At 36.5% G+C, this 23909-nt stretch overlaps 1 protein-coding gene across 1 annotated transcript in view; it reads right to left on the bottom strand.

The window, feature by feature from the left end:
• The window catches only part of fhdc1 (FH2 domain containing 1), a 36140-nt gene extending 13064 nt beyond the window's left edge, over window positions 1-23076 (bottom strand). Inside the window, exons 1-5 of the mRNA XM_055205349.2 lie at window positions 22923-23076; window positions 8496-9278; window positions 3212-3273; window positions 653-755; window positions 48-133 (exon numbers count right to left, since the gene is read on the bottom strand). Of these exons, the coding sequence (XP_055061324.2) occupies window positions 48-133; window positions 653-755; window positions 3212-3273; window positions 8496-8933 (689 nt within the window). The 5' untranslated portion in view covers window positions 8934-9278; window positions 22923-23076. The remainder of the gene's footprint in view (window positions 1-47; window positions 134-652; window positions 756-3211; window positions 3274-8495; window positions 9279-22922) is intronic.
• Between the last annotated feature and the right edge of the window lie 833 nt (window positions 23077-23909).

Raw genomic sequence — 23909 nt, 5'->3', positions numbered from 1 at the left:
AAGGGTTAAACATTATGAACAATAGGATGTTCTTGTGCATATCTAACCATGGCACTTGAATCAACAGGAACATGAAGGAATCGACCAGGGTCAGCTTATTGGGGTCTCCTTTGAATTCCTTTAATCTCGTCACCTAGTCAAGATATTGTGCATGATATCAGTTTTCAAAGCAAAGCTCGATCAAACACTCATTACTGACTGGGTGTGATCATATTCAAGATTATTTACAGTAATCAAGTACATAAAATGGTCTAGAACACGTTCTTTATAAATGAATCAGTGGCCCTGTTTAGAACTTGTATTAACATTAATTTTGTGTGATCTAATGTTTTCAGCCCAGGCACTGCAGTTTACACAGTTTTAACAATGTTATCTGATTTTGTCTTTGTGATTACATCAACTAGATCATTTGATACACCAGTGTGTTTTGCAAATATAGACCTCTGCTGATGTTATCTTTCACGTGAACATGTTGGGATGGATCTAGTCAAAATGTTTTTAAAGGATGCATCTCATTTTCACGTACATCTTGTGCCGTGTCGAATAAATAATTTATGTAAGGATCTTTTTTGCAATCTAACGAAAAGTACTGTACTGTATCCCCGAGATGCAAGCTATATTACGTATATGTGATGTTAAGAGATCTTCTCACCTCCTCTGACTCAGGTAAAAGTTTGAGTAGTTCTTTCAGCGGTTCGGCTCCATACGGTTTACTGTTACCCAAACGGATATCTTCTACTATTGCATGATTTGACCTGAAAGAGAACAAAACAAGTAAAAAAAGAGACCATCTATTTTAGCTATGGCACAACCCAACGTAGTACACATCAATGTACAGATGTGATGTTCAGTTTCTTAATTGACAATTTCTACATAAAATCATCCTACATAATGAATATTCTGTGTAAATATGACTGAGTAAGGCCATGTTAAAGATTGAAATCAATGTAAAATCGATGACGAAAAACAAATCTTTAGCCTGGTTTTCATAGACAGTGTCACATATATTAATGCTTTTCATAAATGTTCATTTGAATATATGCATATATACATTTTTACAATAATAAATAGTTAAAGACTACACTCACCTAAAGGATTATTAGGAACACCATACTAATACTGTGTTTGACCCCCTTTTGCCTTCAGAACTGCCTTAATTCTACATGGCATTGATTCAACAAGGTGCTGAAAGCATTCTTAAGAAATGTTGGCCCATGTTGATAGGATAGCATCTTGCAGTTGTCATGTTCAAGAAACTAATTTGAAATGATTCGAGTTTTGTGACTTGGTGCATTATCCTGCTGGAAGTAGCCCATCAGAGGATGGGTACATGGTGGTCATAAAGGGATGGACATGATCAGAAACAATGCTCAGGTAGGCCGTAGCATTTAAACAATGCCCAATTGGCAATAAGGGGCCTAAAGTGTGCCAAGAAAACATCCCCCACACCATTACACCACCACCACCAGCCTGCACAGGGGTAACAAGGCATGATGGATCCATGTTCTCATTCTGTTTACGCCAAATTCTGACTCTACCCTCTGGAATGTCTTAACAGAAATCGAAACTCATCAGACCAGGCAACATTTTTCCAGTCTTCAACTGTCCAATTTTGGTGAGCTCGTGCAAATTGTAGCCTCTTTTACGTATTTGTAGTGGATATGAGTTGTACCCGGTGGGGTTTTCTGCTGTTGTAGCCCATCCGCCTCAAGGTTGTGCGTGTTGTGGCTTCACAAATGCTTTGCTGCATACCTCGGTTGTAACGAGTGGTTACAACAAAGTTGCTCTTCTATCAGCTTGAATTAGTCGGCCCATTTTCCTCTGACCTCTAGCATCAACAAGGCATTTTCATGCACAGCACTGTCGCATACTGGATGTTTTTCCCTTTTCACACCATTCTTTGTAAACCCTAGAAATGGTTGTGCGTGAAAATGCCAGTAACTGAGTAGATTGCGAAATACTCAGACCGGCCCGTCTGGCACCAACAACCATGCCACGCTCAAAATTGCTTAAATCACCTTTCTTTCCCATTCTGACATTCAGTTTGGAGTTCAGGAGATTGTCTTGACCAGGACCACACCCCTAAATGCATTGAAGCAACTGCCATGTGATTGGTTGATTAGATAATTGCATTAATGAGAAATTGAACAGGTGTTCCTAATAATCCTTTAGGTGAGTGTACATGTAATACTGAAAATGAAGTCCCACAATAATTGTCATCTCGTCTCTGGCCAGTGGCGGCTCGTGACTGCTTATCCGAGCGGCACAAATTCAAAATATGTGTTCGGAGTGTGTGTTGCTTGTGTTTTCAAAGTATGTGTTTGTTGCGTCATGTGAATCATCTGCATCACATGTTTTGTCAAAATAAGTGCCTGCTGCACACGCGTCAAAACTGTTTATGATAAAAGAGACACATTCACAAAATACACGCAAGACACTCCCTTAACAGTAAACTCTGATTACGCATGAGATTATTTATGTGAGTATCTGGCAAACGCGAGCGTTTCTTTTTATCAAAAACCCTTTAGACACGTCTGCAGCAGGCATTTATTTTGACAAGACACGTAATGCACATAGGTTCACTTGACGCGCATAACACATATTTTGAAATTACGAACCACACACATGACGGGCTACATACATGTTGTGACAAACTTCGCATCGAGCGCCCTTGAATAAAAGAAGTCACAGGTCGACACTGTCTCTGGCATAAGTGATATAGCAGTGAATGTGACTCGGCATCTAATCAGGCTTATGTGATACACAAACACTGCATATGCAGAACAAATAAACAAACATCCCAAACAAACATAAATACACAAACATCTACAAACACCTAAAAAACTGTGATCACAGATAATCTCTGCTGTCATTTTGTGTGAACAGTTATAGTCACGCTGTCTTTATAAATGTGGAAATACCTGTTCAACAATTCAAATAGAAGCTTTATTTACACAGGACACAACCACCTGCTTACCTCATAACACCAAATTAAAGCTTTTTTAATTTTCATGCTTATTCATAAATTTCCCTTCTGCTTTGTGTCTTTCTTTGTATCTCTTGAAAATGTGAATGCACGTGACACCCTGATGTAAACTCTCAGGTGTCAAACAGAGCCTGAGAGCTGATGACCCTTACACGAGAGCATTGGGTTTCCTATAACTATCAGGTCTTGTTTCTGTGCTGGAACATTCACATAAGAAGAACTTACTTTTTGAACTGTTTGAGGAAAATTCCAATATTCATTCCTTTCTTGGAATCCAGGATGCTGATCTGGGAGAACAGGGGGATGGAAAAGATAATTAAATTGGATGAAAGGGTGTGTGTGTGTGTGTGTGTGTGTGTGTGTGTGTGTGTGTGTGTGTGTGTGTGTGTGTGTGTGTGTGTGTGTGTGTGTGTGTGTGTGTGTGTGTGTACTAAACAGAAACATAATGTCTATTTAAACTAGACAATGTGGGTAGACATATTAACTAACTAATATAAAACATTCAACAATTTTTTATATAATGCTTTCAGTATTCCAGTTTGCACTTTGAGAAACATTTGTTTTACAAATACAGAATAATGTAATAAATTGACAGTTAAAGACGAAAATGCCCTTCAAACTATTCTGACAATAATAAGTTGGGGTTGATGTTCACTCTTCTTTATTACAGTTAAATAACACTAGCCTGACGTTGTCATACTCAATTCTAGTCAGAATCTTCCCGTTTCTCAAAATGTTGTGGGCGGGGCTAAGATCGGCTGGCACCCAGGCTAAAATAACACCATTTGTTGACCAATTGTTAAAAATGAAAAATATTATTTAACTAAATTAAACAAAAAAAATCTCTTTATAGTTTCTATCAACGTTCCAAACAAAAATATTCAAACCCCAAAAATTGAAATCACACATTACATTGTTTAACTCAGCATCAGCACCAGGAAATCCTCTATAGTGTGATGACTCATACGCTGAGATCATTAACCAACATGACACAGCCGTTTTATTGGCAACCAAACAGTCATACATGAATGTCTCTCTCTCTCGTTCTCTCTCTCTCCCCTCTACCAAACACATTTACATGACCTGTGTGTGATACCTGCAATTTGTGCTGCTCAAAGAACACAAACTCGAAGGACGTACAGGGCGGAGTCTAAATTTACCAACAAGACCACACATGTGGTCCTCGCCACCACAGACAAACAATAGATAAGCTTCAAATGATCTGCACAGGTACACTCGGTGCCTTCATGGATAATTACAAAGCCACCTAGACCTGCAGCAACCACACAAAACACAGCTGGTCGCTTAGACACAAAATGACAAGGGAGCATATGCTTGAGTAGTGACATGATTGTTTTACGTAGAGGTGGGAAACAAACTATGGTTCCTGCAGTACATTATAAGAAATGTGTACACATCTTACCACAAAACAAAAATCATACTTTGTTTTATTGGATTTAACAGATATGAGTTCTATCTAAATGATATGCAATGCAAATAGCTATAATAGAAATTATTGTTAGCTTGCATATTAACATTTATTTAACCAGAAACACCCAGCTGATGTATTCAGATGTTTTAATAGAATTTTAATAGTGCTGTTTTATCTGTAGTAGTCTTTCTATTAGTGATTTTTTTTTTCAAAAGTAACTGACCCAAGTATGTTAAGTAAAGGAATACTTCACTTTCATAAAAAATCCATATAATTTACTATCCGTGTGACGCTCCAGTGCAACCTTACATAATAGGTAATTACGTCAAAGTCACACGTTACATATGTGAAACGCACACTTGCAGACCATTCTAAACAATAAACTGACACAAAGACATTAATTAGTATCATTCCACATACAACAATGTCGTAACGAACATCTATCTCCACACTTGTAAACACTGGGGCGTAGTTTCGCACATGGCATTCATGACCTTTCGACTTGATTACGTAATACGTTAGGCCAGACAATAAGTTTTTTAAAAGAAGTTGGTTTAAAAGTACATATTTGTTCTTTTTCAAAAATGACGATCGTTTCTGCATTGAAACGCAGTGGCCCCCAACTGAAAATTTTAGGGGGACAACCAGAAAATTTACAACATGCTAACCGAATATTCACATTTCTACTAATTTCCAATGTATTACTAATAAATACTTTGATGATAGATGCATGTGCTGTTTCAAATTCAATGTCATATCAAAAAAAGGTCAAATTTACTGCTCGCACATGTGCGACTGGATGTAAAATTCAGTGGCACACTCTCAAATTTTGGTGGCAGTCTGGAGCCCTGAAAATGCAACTTTAAACTGCATTGAAACTGTGAACTGTTGAGGTTCAATAAATTCCACTATACTGAGAAAAGTCCTGAAACATTTTCCTTACAAAACTTAATTTCTTCTCAAATGAACAAAGAAAGACATTAACATCTTGGATGACATGGGGTTGAGTAAATTATCTGGATTTTTTAATAAAAGTGGAATATTACTTTAAGTATATTTATGTACAAATTTACTCAGCCTCATTCCATCCCAGTTGTCTTAAATAATAAAATGCTGTTCTTTTACGGTACTCAAAATAGTTAGCATCTGAAAAGCACACACATTCATCAAAGTAATTGAAATGACTTATCAAATATTATATCAATAACTTTAAATCTCATTGGCTCCTGCTTGTCTAGTGATTACATATCATGTGTTTGTTTCACCACAAGATGTTTGAGAACCGACGAGATCTGAAGTTACTGACATGCGGCCATATATAAATTTAAATGTACATAGTTACATTTTAATTCACATGCACAAAATATTATTCATTTTCTCTTTCAAACAGGGATTGAAATTAACATTCGCCAACCCACCAAATGCGGGGAAAAATCAGCTGTGGCAGGTAACGTTGTCAAATCACTAGCCAATTTGACAGGTTACTTTTTATAAATTATGTTCAATCATTAATTTCTTTGTGAAGCTCATGTACGCCAAATCTGAACAGTTTTGGTGCAAATAGGGGGTATGCAACGACGTCACTTTTCCGTGTGTCTACGCCGGAGCTCGCTGTGTTGAGTGGCAAAACATTTAACAAAATGGCTGGTTTTTATTAGCCCGGGTTTCCCCGTGTTGCCTTGTGCGCAGATTTATTCACGCTGCAAGTCTAGCATGGAAACTATGGACCATTTTTTCCCCTGAAATAGGGAACCAATCACAGAACGGGGAGGGGGCAGCAAGACAGTGACGATGTCTATGCGACACACCGAAGCAGTTTTGTTTATCCAACACGGCAGTAGACGCGAAGTTACTTTTCGATGCAGCCTTAGATAGTGTTCTAGGTAGTTTTGAACGTAAGTTTATTTAAAAAAAGAGCAACTTTTGTCGTTAAACAATTTTTATATCCAAGAAGGATGTTTGGATAAGGCAAGACATGTTAGCCACAGAGTTTATAGGACCAACCTGCTAGGCATCGTCGTCGACAAAGTCCATTTAACCTGTAAATGGTAAGTGGTATTTATTAATACTATATTGGCATAATGCCTGTAGCCTACCTACTTTGGTTGTCACAGTGCCACTAAGTTGTGTTGCTTTTCAATATCAATATACAGCTACCGGTTTAGTTGCATAACACTGCATTCAAGCGTTGTTGACACTTGAATTTATGATGTCGCTCTACATACGTCATCTGGTATTATTGAAATGATTGGCTATGAGCTATGTACAGTCGCATTTGATAAGACATTCGAAGCACCCAATAAACAGCTCTGGGCATTCGTAAACCACGCCTCAAATACAAGAAAATGAACATGTGGTTCCCAGATTACATCTGATTCTCTATGAGACTGGTCTGGTGTTAGCCAGGCTAGGTTTTCATAGTGACTGCTGCGCAAATGCCAGTAAAACTGACTATAATCAGCTTAAATTGAATTTAGTTGGCCTTAACAGTGACCCTAACAACTTGCCAAACAACTAGTAGTATGTGGACATTGGCATATGCCCATACATTGCTTTTCCTGACATATATGTTTGTCTTGCCTAACACTATTAAACCATCCCACCTTTGTAGAACACAAGGCTCATCAAAATGAATGTTTTTAATGAAGCCTCACTGACAAAACTTTGCAATTACACAGAATAAGAGTATTCATTGGTGTATTTTTTATAGGATTTTTTATCCCAAAATGTTACATTCCTGACATATGGCTACTGCTACTGATTTACTTCTCCTTTGAGTGTTTTTTTTTTTGCAGTCTGAAAAAAGACTTTTGTTGAATCAGTTAGCACAGTCGATCACACAACTACTTTTCCTATTTAAACACGTTTTCCACGTTATGCTAATGCGGTGGCTCAGACTTTTGCCACTCAGTGGGCGTAACCGCAGTCACTTTCGCCGACGGCACGTGCATACCCTTTATACTCAAATTGTGAAACACACCTGTCACTACGCAACAAACAACGATGCGCTAGACTCAAACATAATAATGTGGCGATACTTAGCTGGGGTTACTAACTTTTCTTTTTTAAAACTGGTTTAAGAACAGTGTGAAAAACACTTTAATTATTCTGTTTCATGTAGTAGAGACAAGAACAATACCCAGAAAAAAGATAGTACAAGATTAAACAGAAAATCTATTTAATATATAAACATATAAGTAATGGAATTTATTTGATGCTTTATTTGATGTTTATTATACTGTGTTGATTTGCTTACCTAAAAACAGTTTTGGTGAAAAGGATAAGGGTGGTAAAAGTAAGGGAGGAGATGGGCGGATAACAGAATTTCATTTAATTTTGAATAATATGCAATTTAGATTTTATAATACATAATAAATATTTATAAATAAAGATGACATAGTGACATATCTTGTTTTTATCTTTCTTTTTTTGGCTAGTAGAAGTTCTGAATGGCGGGTAACAGCCATTATTGGTTGGTGATGAGCGAAAAAGTTAATTTCAAACCCTGCTTACAAACATATTGATTTTCTTCAGAAAACATTTATTTACCCATTGAAGTGCTTCAATGATGGATGAACTGTATGTGATTTTTGGAGCTTCTTCATTTTGTGTACCATATAAAAGATTTTAATATAAAATTATCTGTTTGTGTTCAACTAAGGAGAGGTCCAATACATTTACGATGGCATGAGGGAGAGTAAATAATGGAAGAAATTTCATTTTTGGGTGCACTGTTTCTTTAACTTGATCAGATTACTCGACCTCAAATGGCAAAAAAGAAGACAACAAATGACAGCTGATAAAGCACTTCTCTTGACAGCTGTGAAAACCCGTGAGAATCAAAAACCTGGCAGTAAAGCAGTATTGATATGTCTGTCTAGAATTTAGTGATGAGCAATCTTAACACATGCTATACAGACTCAAGCACATTTAAAAATCAATGCAAGTGGAATACTGTATGTATGAAGTCTCAAGACTACTACTGTAGTAGCATCAGCAAATCCCTAACCATTACCAGCTTTACTTTTAACTGTAATCCACCAAACTTGTGTTTCAGTTCTACTCAGGTTGTCTTACCTCATTCTTGCTCTCTTTAAACGAGCCTATGGATCTCCCAGCACTAGGGTGTCCACTGCCCGTCTTGGTTCGAACATCCTCCTGCTGGCCAAAAAGCTCCTCTACCGTCCTCACGTCAATTTGATACTGCTGCTGTCTTACTGCTAGAGTCCAAATATTGGGTTTTCCCCGTACCTTTTCTTCTGGAATAGTTTTCCAGAAAAAGCTCCGTACCCGTCGTTTCTTACGTGAAGGGTGGGGTTGACTGGGTGGCGGCGGAAGAGGTGGAGGGGGTGGTGGGGTTGCCTCTGGAGTACTGAGAGTGCTGTCGCATTCATGACTAGGGTCATTCGTCGAGGTTGAAGAAGGTTCTGGAAAAAGCAGAGGACTAACTATAGGTCTGGTACAGTCACCTGCCGGCTCCTCTGCGGCAGATGTCACACAAGCCATGATAAGCATCACATTAGCAGTGATACCAGTCCTGGAGGGACAGGCTATATGGTGAAATTTCTTCTTTATCCCCTAAATGAAATCTCCTTGCTTGATTCTGTGGAGTGTCTGGATGTCATTACAAGGTCATTGCAAGCAGAAGGAATCAGGAGAATTTCGAGTTTTGTACAACACCGCTGACTGACTTTTGGCTCTGATGATAATGCTGAAGATGCAGGGGTTTCACAAATCCACTTAAAGCACCGTATCATTGTCATACTGTATACTATCTTCTTTACTCAGTCCCATCATGCCAAGCTGTTACTTCCAGGTTTTTGGTCAGAGGTCAAAACCTTGCAGGGAATGCAGGAAGGACTAAAACACACACAAAAAATCAAAATTACTATGATGCAGTGAAGCGAGGAACCTTTTAAAATCAGAGGAAATGAGTAAGTAAAATACATCAAAGGAAATCTGGTTGTACACTGAAGTAAAGTCCACAGTAGGAAAACAGCAAATGCTATTGTTCAGCTTTAGTCACTGTGGTCAGCCTGCTATGCGTAAAAATGCCCCTGACAGATGATTCAAAACTTTAGTAATGAAAAGAAATGTCAGTTCTACTAAAGTTACATAATACACAAATGAAAATGTAGGTAAAATGTAGACTTCCTAATCTTAGAGGCACCGCAATGACCTTCTGAATCCCTTTACTTTAAGTAATTTGGCTGTTCTATGACCTTGAGTTGAATTTCTTGGCATGCGTGCTTTGAATCCTGTTGTAATTTAACTTGCCTGGTACCCTACAGTATGTTAAAACCATCACTGTTTCAAACACTCAGATAAATAATTTGTACAAAATGTATATATATATAACAACATAAACTGTGTCTGTGGCTGTCGTGGTCCGCACGTAACTTCCGGTAAACTCCGTTTCAAACACTCAGATAAATAATTTGTACAAAATGTATATATATATATATATATATATATATATATATATATATATATATATATATATATATATATATAGACGGTTTCAGCAGGTAACAACATAAACAAGCGGCTGTCGTGGTCCGCACGTAACTTCCGGTAAACTCCGCTAAGAATAAATAACAACAAAGTTCTTTAAACGTAGTTATATAACAAGCAAAAAACAACACGTAATTTACCTAGGAAACCACGAGGCATTTGTTCAAGAGATCAGTTTAGCAACTAGTCAGACTATTAAAAAAATGAAACCAGAAGTAAAGTTCGTATCGTATGTATAGCGTCAGCGCACATGCGTCCCATGAAACCGTCTAATATATATATGTATATGTATATATGTGTGTATTTATTCTTAGCAGAGCTTACCAGAAGTTACGTGCGGTATACATTTTATATATACATTTATATATATACATTTTCTGCCATTTTCTCACTCCTGCTAACTTCTGAGACATTGGCCGAATGGCAGTATATGGCAACATATTGACGCACACAGAGGGATTTGATGGTTTGTAAAATATCGATAGTAGAGATCGAAATATCGATACACTATCGATACAGCTAACTATCACGATAGTTAGCTGTATCGATATTTTTGCACAGCCCTAATATATATACATATATATGTAAGGAATAATTGACTCCGGTCCTTTGAATTATTTGAAAATAATGCACACCCAAGGGGGTTATGCGGCATGACACGGAGCGGAATTATTATTATTATTTTCTCTATAAATATGATGTGTTGTGTGTAATTATTATGTATATATGAATAGACACACACATGTATACATTTTTTATATATAATATCAATTATATCAAAATCTAAATAAATATATACATGTAAATGTTTTTAAAATACATGCATCCATGTGTGTGTATTTATATATACAAAATAATTACACAAAGTGCACACACATATATTATGCAAACACAAACCTTTGTTTTGTATGCGATTAATCGTGATTAATCTTTTGAAAGGACACAAAAGGCAATATTTGAGGATTTATTTGCCAAAGCAATATTTTCTACTGTGTAGAATAAAGCATGGATTATGCTGCTGTATAATCATGGTAACTTTCCAATTCAAATAAAGTGGTATTGACATATGTCCTTATGTGTGGTGTTCCAAATGGCCATATACCGGACACCAAGGCCCTCCACCCAAAGATATCCTTTTTAAATGTCTCTGACAAACTTTAGTGCTGAAAAGTTGTAACAAACACTGACCATGATTACAAGTTAAATTATTTACACGTTCTTCTTGTTTATTTGTTTGCTTGCTGATACTTTAATTTCCACGTGGCATAATTAGAGTAGTTTCCATACTGGTGATTCAGTCATGTCCACGTCTGTATTTGAATATGCAAAGCAACCAACATCACAGAACCTTCAAAGTACAGTGAGGTTGTTAGGGAGACCAGCCACCAATCAATTCACACTTTCAAAAGCACCTATTTTACACAAAGAACAGCAAAGATATTCAACCCGAGCTGATTTTCATGTATAGCTTTGCATATTGAGAAAGGCAATACAGAAATACATTTAACAAAAATGATCAGTAAGTACCTTTAATGTTGGGAGCTGAAGTGAAAAGATAACATATGAAGACACAAAGTCCTGCTAACCAGAGCACTGTGTAACTTGTTTATCAGTGTCTTATTTGATACTCCCAAGTTTTTACTTATTAAAAGACAACTGACGCCATAGGAAGACTCTGGTTCCATGCTGGCTGAGCAGAGTTAAGGTACTATGTATAATTCATTCATTTGCAAAAGTGAGGATGGCATTCCATATAAAGTCATCTTCGACAGGAAATGCTGTACTGTGTGACATCTGAGTCTTTTACATTGCAATTCAAAATCAGTTAAGTCAGCCTTTCAAATGCTGCTGTTCAAATCCTGCAAAACTGTTCCCTGTCTCAGTTTTCTTGTGAAAAGACACCGGTCTTCCTTGATGCTAAAGAAGAGAGTAAAGTGTAAACAATCTGTAACACATTCTACTTCACCTTAGCCCAGACTCAATGTCAGCAATGGCATACAGCAACACATAGTACCAAATCTGCCCATGATCATCGTAGCCTGTATTATATATTTACCATAATTTTATAATCAATCACACATTACAATAATGTGATACAAGAAAAATACTTTAAGCTCAATAATTCAACTGAATAGTTTGATCAGTCACGAGAAAGACAAATGTGGATATAGATAAAATAGTTCTACTGGTTTTAATGAACAACTTTTCTTTGCTACAGTACAGTATACTTTTTTGTGTCACACACACTGATAATTTTACTGCATTTTGAAATGGTACAATATTAGCAGAAGTGCTGTCATGAATAGTATTTAGCACTGTTACCTCATAGCAAGAAGGTCCCGGTTTGAACCCCAGCCGGGGTCAGTCATATAATTTCACTCACTCATTTTGAGAAAATCTCCTAAAAATTCAGTTAGTGGTTAAAAATCTCATGTGGGAAAAATACAGTTTGATGTTAAGTACAGTATTAACATTTAGGGCTCTATTTTAACGATCTAAGCGCATTGTCTGAAGCGCACGACGTACGCTATAAACGAGCGTGTCCGATTCCACTTTTGCTAATTCAACGACGGGAAAAATGGTGTATGCGCCAAGCGCACGGCCTAAAAGGGTTGTTCCTTAACTCCTAATGAGTAATGGGTGTTTTTGGGCGTAACGTGCAATAAACCAATGAGAGTCTCAGCTCTCATCCCCTTTAAAAGCCAGTTGCCTGCCTAATCCCTATTTAGAAAGCGGAATTTTAAATTGAAAAACTAAGCGGAGGAAGAAGACGACCAGTTTAAGAATAATGTAAAAAAATTGTGTTGTTTTCATTTTTATTGAAATGTTTAATTCTGTGGATTAAAACCTTTAAAAGATGTTTTCTTTCAGTCATGGAAGTAAAAATAGCAGGCTTTTAATTGCTGTAAATGTATTAATATCCTACATAATCATTGTAATCTCATAAAATATTTTGCAAATATTCAAGAAAAGGTTTGTACTCTAAAAATACAAACAAGATTGGTTTCTTGTAGGGATGGGACGGTATGAAAATTTCATATCATGATTATAGTGACCAGAGTTAAATCACGGTTATCACTATTATCATGGTTTTGTTAAAATGAGATGGAAATGTTTAACAAGAACTGATACACACACACTGAAAACATTTGAACAAGTTTTATTTTTGAAAATCACAAATTAATATTTCATGTCCCTGAAATTATTTCTGTGGTAAAAAAATTAATAAATCTGTCTAATAAGTTTACCGTGAATGAATACAATGCATTATCCCTTAAATGCCTTCTTGTGCAAAAAACTGTGTTGCATGTGTGCGCCTGCGTCAAACTGATTCTGGCTAGAGTTTTCAAAATCACTGTAATCAAACACGGTTGTAATGATAATTACATTTTAAGCGATAATACTAACCATCAGGACCGGTAATCGTCCCATCCTTAGTTTCTTGTAGTTAACCTTAAATAAGGCAGCAATATATACAGAAATATTCGAAATATCGCAAACCAGCACATCACAATACGCATATTGCAATGTTTTGCACTGAATTATTTTAAAGGGGCAATAAGTAGGATTTACCCCCATCTAGTGGTGGAATTGTATTTTGCATTCAAATGAACATTGCTCTCTAGCGCCTCCCCTTTCCAAATGCGTGTTGCAACTACGGTAGCCGTTAGGTAATCGCTGATCTCCTTGTCCGTTGCAGCTGGTTCACGTGTTCTGAATGAAAACAAGTTGTGGAAACACGTTAGTAAGCTAGTGCTTTTTGTCCCTCTCTGCTATTATAGTTTATCAATACGGCGGAACGATATGGAAGCCTCCTTGGACTTACCCGTTCAATGTAAGTAAAGAGGAGAAATTCTAAGCTTACAAAGAAAAGTCAGATCACTGGCAGAGGTCATTTGACATCAACGAGGACAGATTTATGAATAAAGACATTTAAAATCTTAAAATCCTACTTACAGTCCCTTTAATGCTTCAAAAAGTTATGAGTTATTGGTCGATGCAGATAGCAGAGAGATTGGTGTGACAACGAGAGTGATGATTTCTTTTCCCAGAAAGATTGATTTGACAAACTTAAAGCATCATTGTATCGCAAATCGCGTCACATAATATTATTTTTTTAATTTCGCACAGCCCTTACCTTAATTATCGCTTGAGATTTCCAATTAGCCCAAAATGAATCTGCATATTATTGTAGTTAAGTCTCCAATAAAACTGGTCATCCAGAAGATTATTTAAGTTTAGATAACAGTGGACTCGCCTGCCCTCGGATCATATTATTATAATTGCCTCGGGTCGAGACATATGTAACTCTATCACAACTTTTCTGGCAAAATCCTGTTGTTACTTGATTCAACTGACACCACTCGTTTGATGTACCTGGCTTGAATGAGGCCCTGGGGGCTAACCCACACACCAGACATATAATCCCTCCACCAGAACATTTGCTGCAATAAACAACACCAAAACAAAGAACCTTTGAGAAAACACACAGAGATTAAGAAATACTTAAAGAGATTCAAGAATTAATCTCAATGGTGCTTATGATTCAGAGTTCAGTATATTTTTGTAACTCAGCCATATATCAAAGTCCAAAAATGCACTATTTCTTAAGGAAATTAAACTATTTTCACAGCCGAGCGTAAAACCGGTACAGTAAAACACCTAGAAGTCCAACTTAGGAAACAATGATAAAAAACAACTGTTTTGTTTAAGGCAGACATATCGACCTATGCAATAGTCATGCCCATAGCTTAACCCTGTTATGCAAATGCTTTATGAAACACTTTTGAACAATCATTTTAAGGTCATTTCCATGGCAAGTAGTGATATAATGCATATGTATAATGCCAGAGGTGGAAAGTAACAAATTACTTTTACTCACGTTACTGTAATTGAGTAGTTTTTTTGTGTACTTTTACTTTTTTGAGTAGTTTTTAAAATCTGTACTTTTACTTAAGTATGTTTTGTTTAAAGTATTGTACTTCGCTACATTTTGAATCATATCCATTACTGAGTAAAAAAATATTTTTAAAAAGCAAGGTGATAAAGACGCGCAATGGATGATTGATGGGCGGGGGAACGCGCAAAAAGAACTATGGAGACGGACGAGACAGGCACGCGCTAATGCAGACCCGCCTCAGTTCAAATCTTATGAAAGAAACCCCTGGTCATATTTAAGCAACCACTTTCCACTGACGCGAAGCGAGTGTTTCATTCCTATGAAAGGTAGGATTCATGCTCTTGAGTACAAGTTTGCCGACCGGGTTTTTACCGCTCATTTGCACGATGCGTTTTTAATACCATTATCCTGGTATTAGCATTATCCTCCGCAGTCTAGCAGCTTCGCGTCAAGTCAAACACAACTTTAGAACGTCCTCGGGAATGCGCAGGTCATGTGAGAGAGAGAGAGAGATAGAGAGAGAGAGAGAGAGAGAGAGAGAGAGAGAGAGAGAGAGAAAGAAGAATAAAGGTCTGACATCAGGTACCCAGGTCAGGGAGGACAATAAACATGTCAAAAGTATATAGCACACAGTATAAGCATGGCACTCATCTCATTATATGCTCATTTAAACTAGGTATATAGTTTAATAAAATAATGTATGTTACCAGCAATATATCATTTACAACCTTACTATAGTGATTGTATTTACTAGCTGCTGAACTCATATTATTTTTGCTTCAGAAGTGCATAACTTACATGTAAAATTATTAAACAATTCCATAAATGTTTCTTCGTTTAAAAAAGCTTTTTATTTTATTAACTTTTTGTTATTGCACTTTAATTGTAAAGATGTTCCTACAATAAAAAACAACTAGTTTGAGATGTATATTACCTTGTCGTTTTTTAACTATATAGAATCCTCCACCTCTCCCCGCTGTAAATAAAAGTAACTTTTACTCTGAGTAAGTTAAAATGATTTACTTTTTACTTTTACTTGAGTAGATTTTTAGACCAGTAACTTTACTTTTACTTAAGTAAAATATTATTAAAGTAACTTTACTTTTACTTGAGTGCAATATTTTATTACTCTTTCCACCTCTGTATAATGCAATTTCATCATGGAGCTTTAAAATAGACCAAAGTTTTTGGTATTCTAACAACACGCCAATTGGTAAAAAAAGATTTTAGTTAATAATGTTTATAGGGGGGAAATATTTAGGAACCACAGATTCCCCATCTATATTTTATTGAAAAAACACAGAGTAACATTGTATGACATCTATTAGCTGCGTAACACTTTATTTCGATTACTATAATTAACTGCAACTTCTGCAATCATTACAGTATAAGTAGACTGTCTGCATGATCTGTTGACACACTATTGTCATAATTCCTCAACAGAAATATCTTTGCAACTACAGTACATGTCAACTTATTCTAGTAACTTTAACCCTTTCCATAACTCTACCCCTAACAGTCTACTAATGATACTTAAATGAGAGTCAGTTTAGGTGCAAATTAATGAGAGTACTTGACGCAAAGTTATATATAGTTAGTAGAATATCTAAAGTCGACTATTGAAATTAAATGTATTCATCAGCTGTCATGTTTTAGTAACTGCAGAGACTAAATGATCTCTACTTACTCTCTGATTTCTGTTATATACTGTATGTTAAGTAAAAAACATTTAGTTGTTAGTTTTGCATTCTATGTGAAGCATTATGTGAGAGCAGAGGTGGAAAAAGTAATAAAATATTGTACTCAAGTAAAAGTAAAGTTACTGGTCTAAAGTTAAGTCATTTTAACTTTACTCAGAGTAAAAGCTACTTTTTTTGCAGCGGGGAGAGGTGGAGGATTCTAGTATAGTTCAAAAACGACAAGGGAATATAAATCTCAAACAAGATGTTTTTAATTGTAGGAACATTTATGGAATTGTTTAATGATTTTTACAGGTGGGTTATGCACATTTGAAGCAAAAATAATATGATGTCAGAACCAAATACAATCACTATAGTAAGGTTGTAATTGATATATTGCTGGTAACATACATTATTTCATTAAACTATAGTTTAAATGAGCATATAATGAGATGAGTGCCATGGCTATACTTTTATCCTTTACACATTTATTGTCTTCTTGCTTCCCTGACCTGGGTACCTGATGTCTAAGACCTTTATTCTTCTTTCATTCTCTCTCTCTCTCGCTCTCTCTCTCTCTCTCTCTGTAATGTCTAATGACCTGCGTCTTCTCGAGGACGTTCTGAAGTTGTGTTTGACTTGATGCGAAGCTGCTAGACCTTTGGAAGATAATGCGCATGGTATTAAAAAAGCGTTGTGCAAATGAGCGGTAAAAACCCGGTCGGCAATTTATTACGTACTCAAGAGCATGAAAGAAACACTCGCTTCGTGTCAGTGGAAAGTGGTCGCTTAAATATGGCCAGGTGTTTCTTTAATAAGAATTGAATTGAGGCGGGTCTGCATTAGCACGTGCCTGTCTCATCCGTCTCCATGGTTCTTTTTGCGCGTTCGCCCAGCCCGCCCATCAATCAATCATCCGTGGCGCGTCTTTATCACCTTGCTTTTTTAAATATTTTTTACTCAGTAACGGATATGATTTAAAATGTAGAAGTACAATACTTTAAACAAAACATACTTAAGTAAAAGTAAAAGTACAGATTTTAAAAACTACTCAAAAAAGTAAAAGTACACAAAAAACTACTCAATTACAGTAACGTGAGTAAATGTAATTCGTTACTTTCCACCACTGTGTGAGAGTAGTATTAACTAATGTATCATTAATCATCAATGACTGGGAAATATTGTTTGTTAATTATAATATTCTTCACTCAAATTTGACACATATATTCCTCCATGTATGGTTGACTGTACTGAACCACTTTATCACAAAGATCTACAAAGATCTTTAGGTATGTCCCTTTGTAGTATTCTATAGGCCGGAAAACATACTCAAGTCCTCAGAGGGTGAGGCATGAGCAGGGCCAGGGCGTGTGCATAATGCCGATAGGATTTTAATGACAAGGCTGTTATGAAAATGAATGATGATGGAACTATGATGAGAAACACAGATATAAACAACAGAAAATAATTGCTGTCATCTTCAAATACTTTGGTCCATCCCTACATTCCTGATCATGATAATATGCTCACCTGACACAACATTGTCAAGTGTATTAAATATCTTGTCTGATTCTGTAAGTAAAAGGTTGAAAGTTGAATTAATACCTTCTGTATTTTTTTAAAAAAAATACTAATTTTCCAGCTCCCCTAGAGTTAAACATTTGATTTTTACCGTTTTGGAATCCATTTAGCTGATCTCAAAGGTCTGGCGTACCACTTTTGGCAACGCTTAGCACAATCAATTTTTCCTATTTAAAACTTGACACTACTGTAGTTACATCGTGTACTAAGACAGACAGAAAATTAAAAGTTGCGATTTTCTAGGCAGATATGGCCAGGACTATACTCTCATTCTGGCGTAATAATCAAGGACTTTGCAGCTGTAACACGGCTGCAGGAGGCGCAATGACACCACGCAGCAGCCGAAAACAGTCCCCTTAACTCTCAATGGCAGGGGACTACCTTCGGGCAGTGCACAACATCACTGCGCCTGCCGCAGCCACGTTACGGCAGCAAAGTCCTAGAAAATCGCAACTTTTAATTTTCTGTCGATTCTGACAATGTAACTACAGAAAAGTCAAGTTTTAAATAGGACAAATATTGAAACTCTTTTTAGCCCAATGCTAATGGTCTAATCAAATTCCATGGATTGTGCCAAGCTATACTAAAAGTGCTAGTGCCAGACCCGGAGATCAGCTGAATGGATTCCAAAACGGTAAAAATCAAATGTTTAACTCTAGGAGAGCTGGAAAAGGAGTATATTTTTTAAAAAGGTGGAATGTCCCTTTAAGTGTAACACAGGGATGATTTCATCATTTGTTATGATGAATGTTCTCCTAATTGTAAGTTTCCACAGCTGTGGGGCAAGGTGACCCAAAAGCAGAACAAGGGGAAGACGTATAATGAAGGGATGAGAGAAGAAACAAATAAGGAGGTGGAGTGTGGTTGGAATCACACATTAAAACAATTAAAGTGACACGCCTAAGCTGGTGGTTTAGATCAGCAGGGGATCTTAAAAACATCATAACTAAGACTTGATAAAGAAATTAAAATAAAAATCTCTTAAATCATAACATATCATATCATCATCTAGATTAACAACAGTGTTAGTATATGTCAACATCACTTAAAGCTCACATAACACAAGCCGTTTCTGCATTTTTGATGTTAATCTGGAGTACCTATAGAGTAGAGCTGGGCAAAAAGATCAATTTTTCGATTAATCGTTTTTTAAAACATGGTCGATTAAAAACCAATTCTCAAAGGCCACGAATCGATTTTTTTATGAAATAACCTGATCCTGTTTGATCAAGTAATGCGACTGTTTTGACTTTTTCAGCATACATTTTTCATTTTGCATCAAAATTGTATTGTATTTAACATAACTAAATGCATTTGAAAATTAGAGATGAGTCTACCCAAGTGTACCTAAAATAAAAAAGTGTAATATACAGGTTGGTGGCTTTTAATTTCTTTTTATTAATTACCCACTTGTAAACTTATATTCACTTTTTTATAAATAAAGTACAGTATTTGTATTAAATTTATATTCATTAAGTTGAATCGAGAATAAAAATTGGTCCGAGAATCAGAATCAAACAGAGAATCGAAATCGAATCGATCTGATAGCTTATGAATCGAAATCGAATCGATCCAGAACATCTGAATCGATACCCAGCCCTACTATAGAGTAGTATTACATCCTTTATACAGTATCTCCGAAGAGTCTTTAGTTTAATCAGATTTATAATAGAAAGATTAGCTTTACCAAATCTTTCCGATAACGTACAATAAAATGAAGAAGCAGGAGTTACTACCGCGGGAGGAGCGAGTATGAGTCATGCAACACTGTTTAACTTATGATTCACTATATGTTCGTGTCATTTATATATTATGCACGCGCCTATTTCCAACATAAGACAGAAGTCTAACTAACCACATGCTCATGAACCGGTTGGCACTTTTCAATGAAATCCAGCACATCAAACACCTACGCAAAACTCCGCTAAATCCCTGAATAAACAAACTATATCCATTGTTTCCATAAGGCTGACTTACATCCAAAAACACACTTCTTCTTTCGTGCCATTGTTGAGTTTTGAAATTAAACAAAGCTGTGTCGCGTGATGTGATGTTTGCAAGTTCTAGCGTCTCCCGCTGATTGACAGGTGGGCGGGGTTTTCCAGGGGAAGTGCCCATAAAAAGAAGTGATACATATAGAAAACCCTAAAACGTCAGCTGGACCCGTAATAGAAAAACACTTTCCGAAACTTGTACGAACCCTGGCGAAGTGCATTTGGCACAGAAATACTCTGTAACACGCTCAACAGCTTTTTGACACTTTGCCTACGTTTAGCAAGAGGAAACAACTCTATAACTGTGTTTATAAGTCAGAATGCATGAAATACCATTGAACCACCCCTTTAACTAGGTTAACATTGCCTTTCATTTAAAAAAGACTGGTCCTTTAATTTACTGTATATTATAGATATTTTAGCTGAACCATATAGCTATGCAGAGGTGGTAAGCAGCCAGCAGGAGTTTCATATATTCCGGTGATATTTATTGATCGTAAAAAGTAATTTAAAAAGCAAACTAACCAAACAAAGGAACGCCTAACTATTACATCATACATAATCAGACATACATAACAGGACATCCAAGAAATTCAAGATTTTCACAGAAAACTGCACTGAAAAAACACAAAATTGAAGAGAAATTAAAAATGTCTCTTCTATGTCTCTGAAAAACTCTTTTAGTTTAACATAAGTGTACCTTTATGAACCCGTTGGAGCCAATAACATTATCATACAGGTCATGGCACAATCACTTAATATGGCATGAAAAGTGCACTAACAAGCAGACCGCAGAACAGTAGTGGTTTTTACTTCACTTTCAATCACTAATGCTGACTTTATATGAGTATGAGCAAAGTTTTCGGTCAAATGTATGACAGATTTGATGTTACAGAATGCTATTGCTAATGCCTAAGGCAAAAATATAGCAGGTGGCTATTACAAATGCTGAAATAAAGGACAATAAGTAATCTCTTCAATAAGTTCACACATCTATTAATATTGAGCAAATGTGATGATTGCTGGAGTGCTGACAAAACACACACACACATGCTCATATTACAGTACAATACGAACTGCCGCCAGCCAACACACAGCCCAGCTTGTCTTAACCACAAAGAGCCTTGGTTACTCCCACAGTCAATATAAATTTAGAAGCAGCAAGTAATAGTTAATAGTGAAATATAAATGTAAATATAAATGTTTTCGAAATTTAATATAAACGGCCTAACATGTACCCGGTAACGGGACAGCATCACAATCAAGCATCAAAGAATAACAAAGCGATTCTAATCTACGCCATTTAATTAAATTAGATTCAGTTGGTAAATACAATAAAACTAGATTTATGATGTCATTTATCATTTAAACAAGCACGTGAATGGTCCAATGGGAAAACACGACGCACTCTGGTTGCCACAGTGATAACAGGTGGGGAGAGAAGCTGGATTCCAAACACCTGATGTTTACGTGTGAGCAAATACAGGAGCTTAAAGCTTATTGGTGAATTTAGTCCCTTTAGAGCCCATTAGAAGTATTATGACAGATTAATTACAAAAACAATTCATGAGAAGTTGTTTTCTGTTTCAACACTGTATTTTTTGGTGTATAAATAAATAAAAAGGTCTGCGAATACAATTTCCACTTACTTGTGTATTGTTTGCCAATCTAAACTTTGGCACTCACAAGAATGTTTAAACAAAATATTACCAGTAAGATCAACACAAACCCTTTGTGTCTTTGTAATCATAACCAGTAATTCACAAAAAAAAAGAAACAGAATCCCACACGATCTACAACTTCCGAAAATATTCCCATCAACAATGAGGCTGTGAGTCAAGTGTTTCCACGGTAATCCATCAAGTCATGTATCTATAGACCTTGGCTGGGGGGTTGGGGGACTCGACCAATCGTGTTCCCCCACTTTAGGGTGTGTTACCGTGGCAATGTGGCAACAGACAACCATTCTCCCCCGTTGACCTTACCCTGAGGGAAAACTTTTCCCTAAGCTTTGTTTCAGAACTCGTGAAAGGATTGTCTTCAATTCATCTCACCATGAGAAATGGGAAGGGATACTAAAGAAGCTGGCTTCAGAGGATTACAATAAAGCACATCCCAATCTGAGACAAAGCAACACAAAAGCACCCCAATACTTTCTACATCACGTAGAGACACATGCTAAACAGCAGCAAACCCTCAGTATATACATAATATTGGAAAACAACAGTATATACTACACTTAACATCATTACACTACTGTGACTATGAGGGATGTCGGATGATGTAATGTTTACATAGCCTTTTCCAGGCTAAATGAATGAAGCACTGAAAGGTTTTGAGCAAACATTGTAGTATATTCTTCTTATTAAAGTCTGAACAACAAGTTAAAAAACAGATGTGCTGATTCATGGGAACATCGAGGTTACAAGGATGCGTCTTGTGGCGTGACATCAGTCACACTAAAGGCTATAGCATTAAACCTGAGTGTTACTGTTAGTAAAAGCATTAATGACGGGGAAATTTGTAACATTAATAATTATTACAACTCGCAACCTCATAAAACTTATTTAAATAACTACTTATCACGTTAAAGACATTATCTAGATACAAGTATCAATTTCAAGTATTATCTGGCGTCATAAAGTAGGAACATTTGCCTAATGTTCGACCATGCGAGTGTCACAGGGAACATATTTAAATTAAGCTTCTAGAAGAAAAAAAATTTGGCCGGTCTCTTCATGGATAGAATTGAAAGGATATCACGAAAAGAAACAAAACCACTCAACAGCAAAAACGCAACACAACGATTCAGATAATTAAAGAATTTGTAACTTACCGTTTATAATCAGGAGAAGAGATGCACTAGGTTTTTCCCTAGTGCGGCAGGTGTGTGTATCCGGGGAGGGTGTGTGTCGGTATCACCGACATTCTGCGCGTCCAGCGCTGCAGCGACACTCAAAGCTGCGGTATTACAGCAAGAGGACACACTGCGCATGCGCACGTGATGTGCTCGCTCCCAACGCACGAGCAGTTTATGCCGCTGTGAGTGGCTCAGGTGAATCTTGACTATATGTGGGTCGTCCTATGTGAGACGCATGTACGCCAAATAAATGCAACATAGTACTTACAAATATAAATACACTGATATACAGTATCAGTAGGCCTAATTAAACATAAGTTGATTATGATAATGACAGGAGACAATGTTATTAAAATTATTGGAGACTATTTTTAAAATCAGTAACCGATATGCATTTATGCACAAATATAGTATGATTATATCCGCACTTCGAGTTCTGACTCTACATCCAGCTTTAATGTCCACACTAGCTATTTGCATACATTTCCTTCTTAGGAAAAAACAGGCCTTTTCCAAGCCCTAAGCACAAATTGGATTGAGTGAGGAATACACTTATGTATTCCCGTATCTGATAAATAATCTAAAACAGCATATTAAGATGCATATAATTAAGATTGTAAAACAGCTAGTGTTTTCATGCAGAGTTTGGCCTATTAAACAAGTGATTCCCGTGTGCTCATTTACTCATGGCCACACTATAAGTTAGTAGTCAGACAGACAGACAAGTTGACCACTTGCACGAGGGCAAGGCACCATTTTCTTCACATCTTGCCTTTTACATAGCATCATTAAATTCTAAATTCAGTGCTAAAGGTTTGCTTGTGAACTAAAAGGGAACAGTGCCATCTGCAGGAACTTTTTTTTAGGTTTATTAATAAAACAATATTTTTCATAGTGAAAGATACAAATCAAAGAATGTTTTAATTGATGAGAAACAGGAAGAGGCATCTGATTTAAGAAAAC

Source organism: Misgurnus anguillicaudatus, chromosome 3 (genome assembly GCF_027580225.2).
Source record: "Misgurnus anguillicaudatus chromosome 3, ASM2758022v2, whole genome shotgun sequence".
Taxonomy (NCBI): domain Eukaryota; kingdom Metazoa; phylum Chordata; class Actinopteri; order Cypriniformes; family Cobitidae; genus Misgurnus; species Misgurnus anguillicaudatus.
Note: the sequence above shows the minus strand (reverse complement) of the source record. Positions and strands in the feature narration are given on the sequence as shown.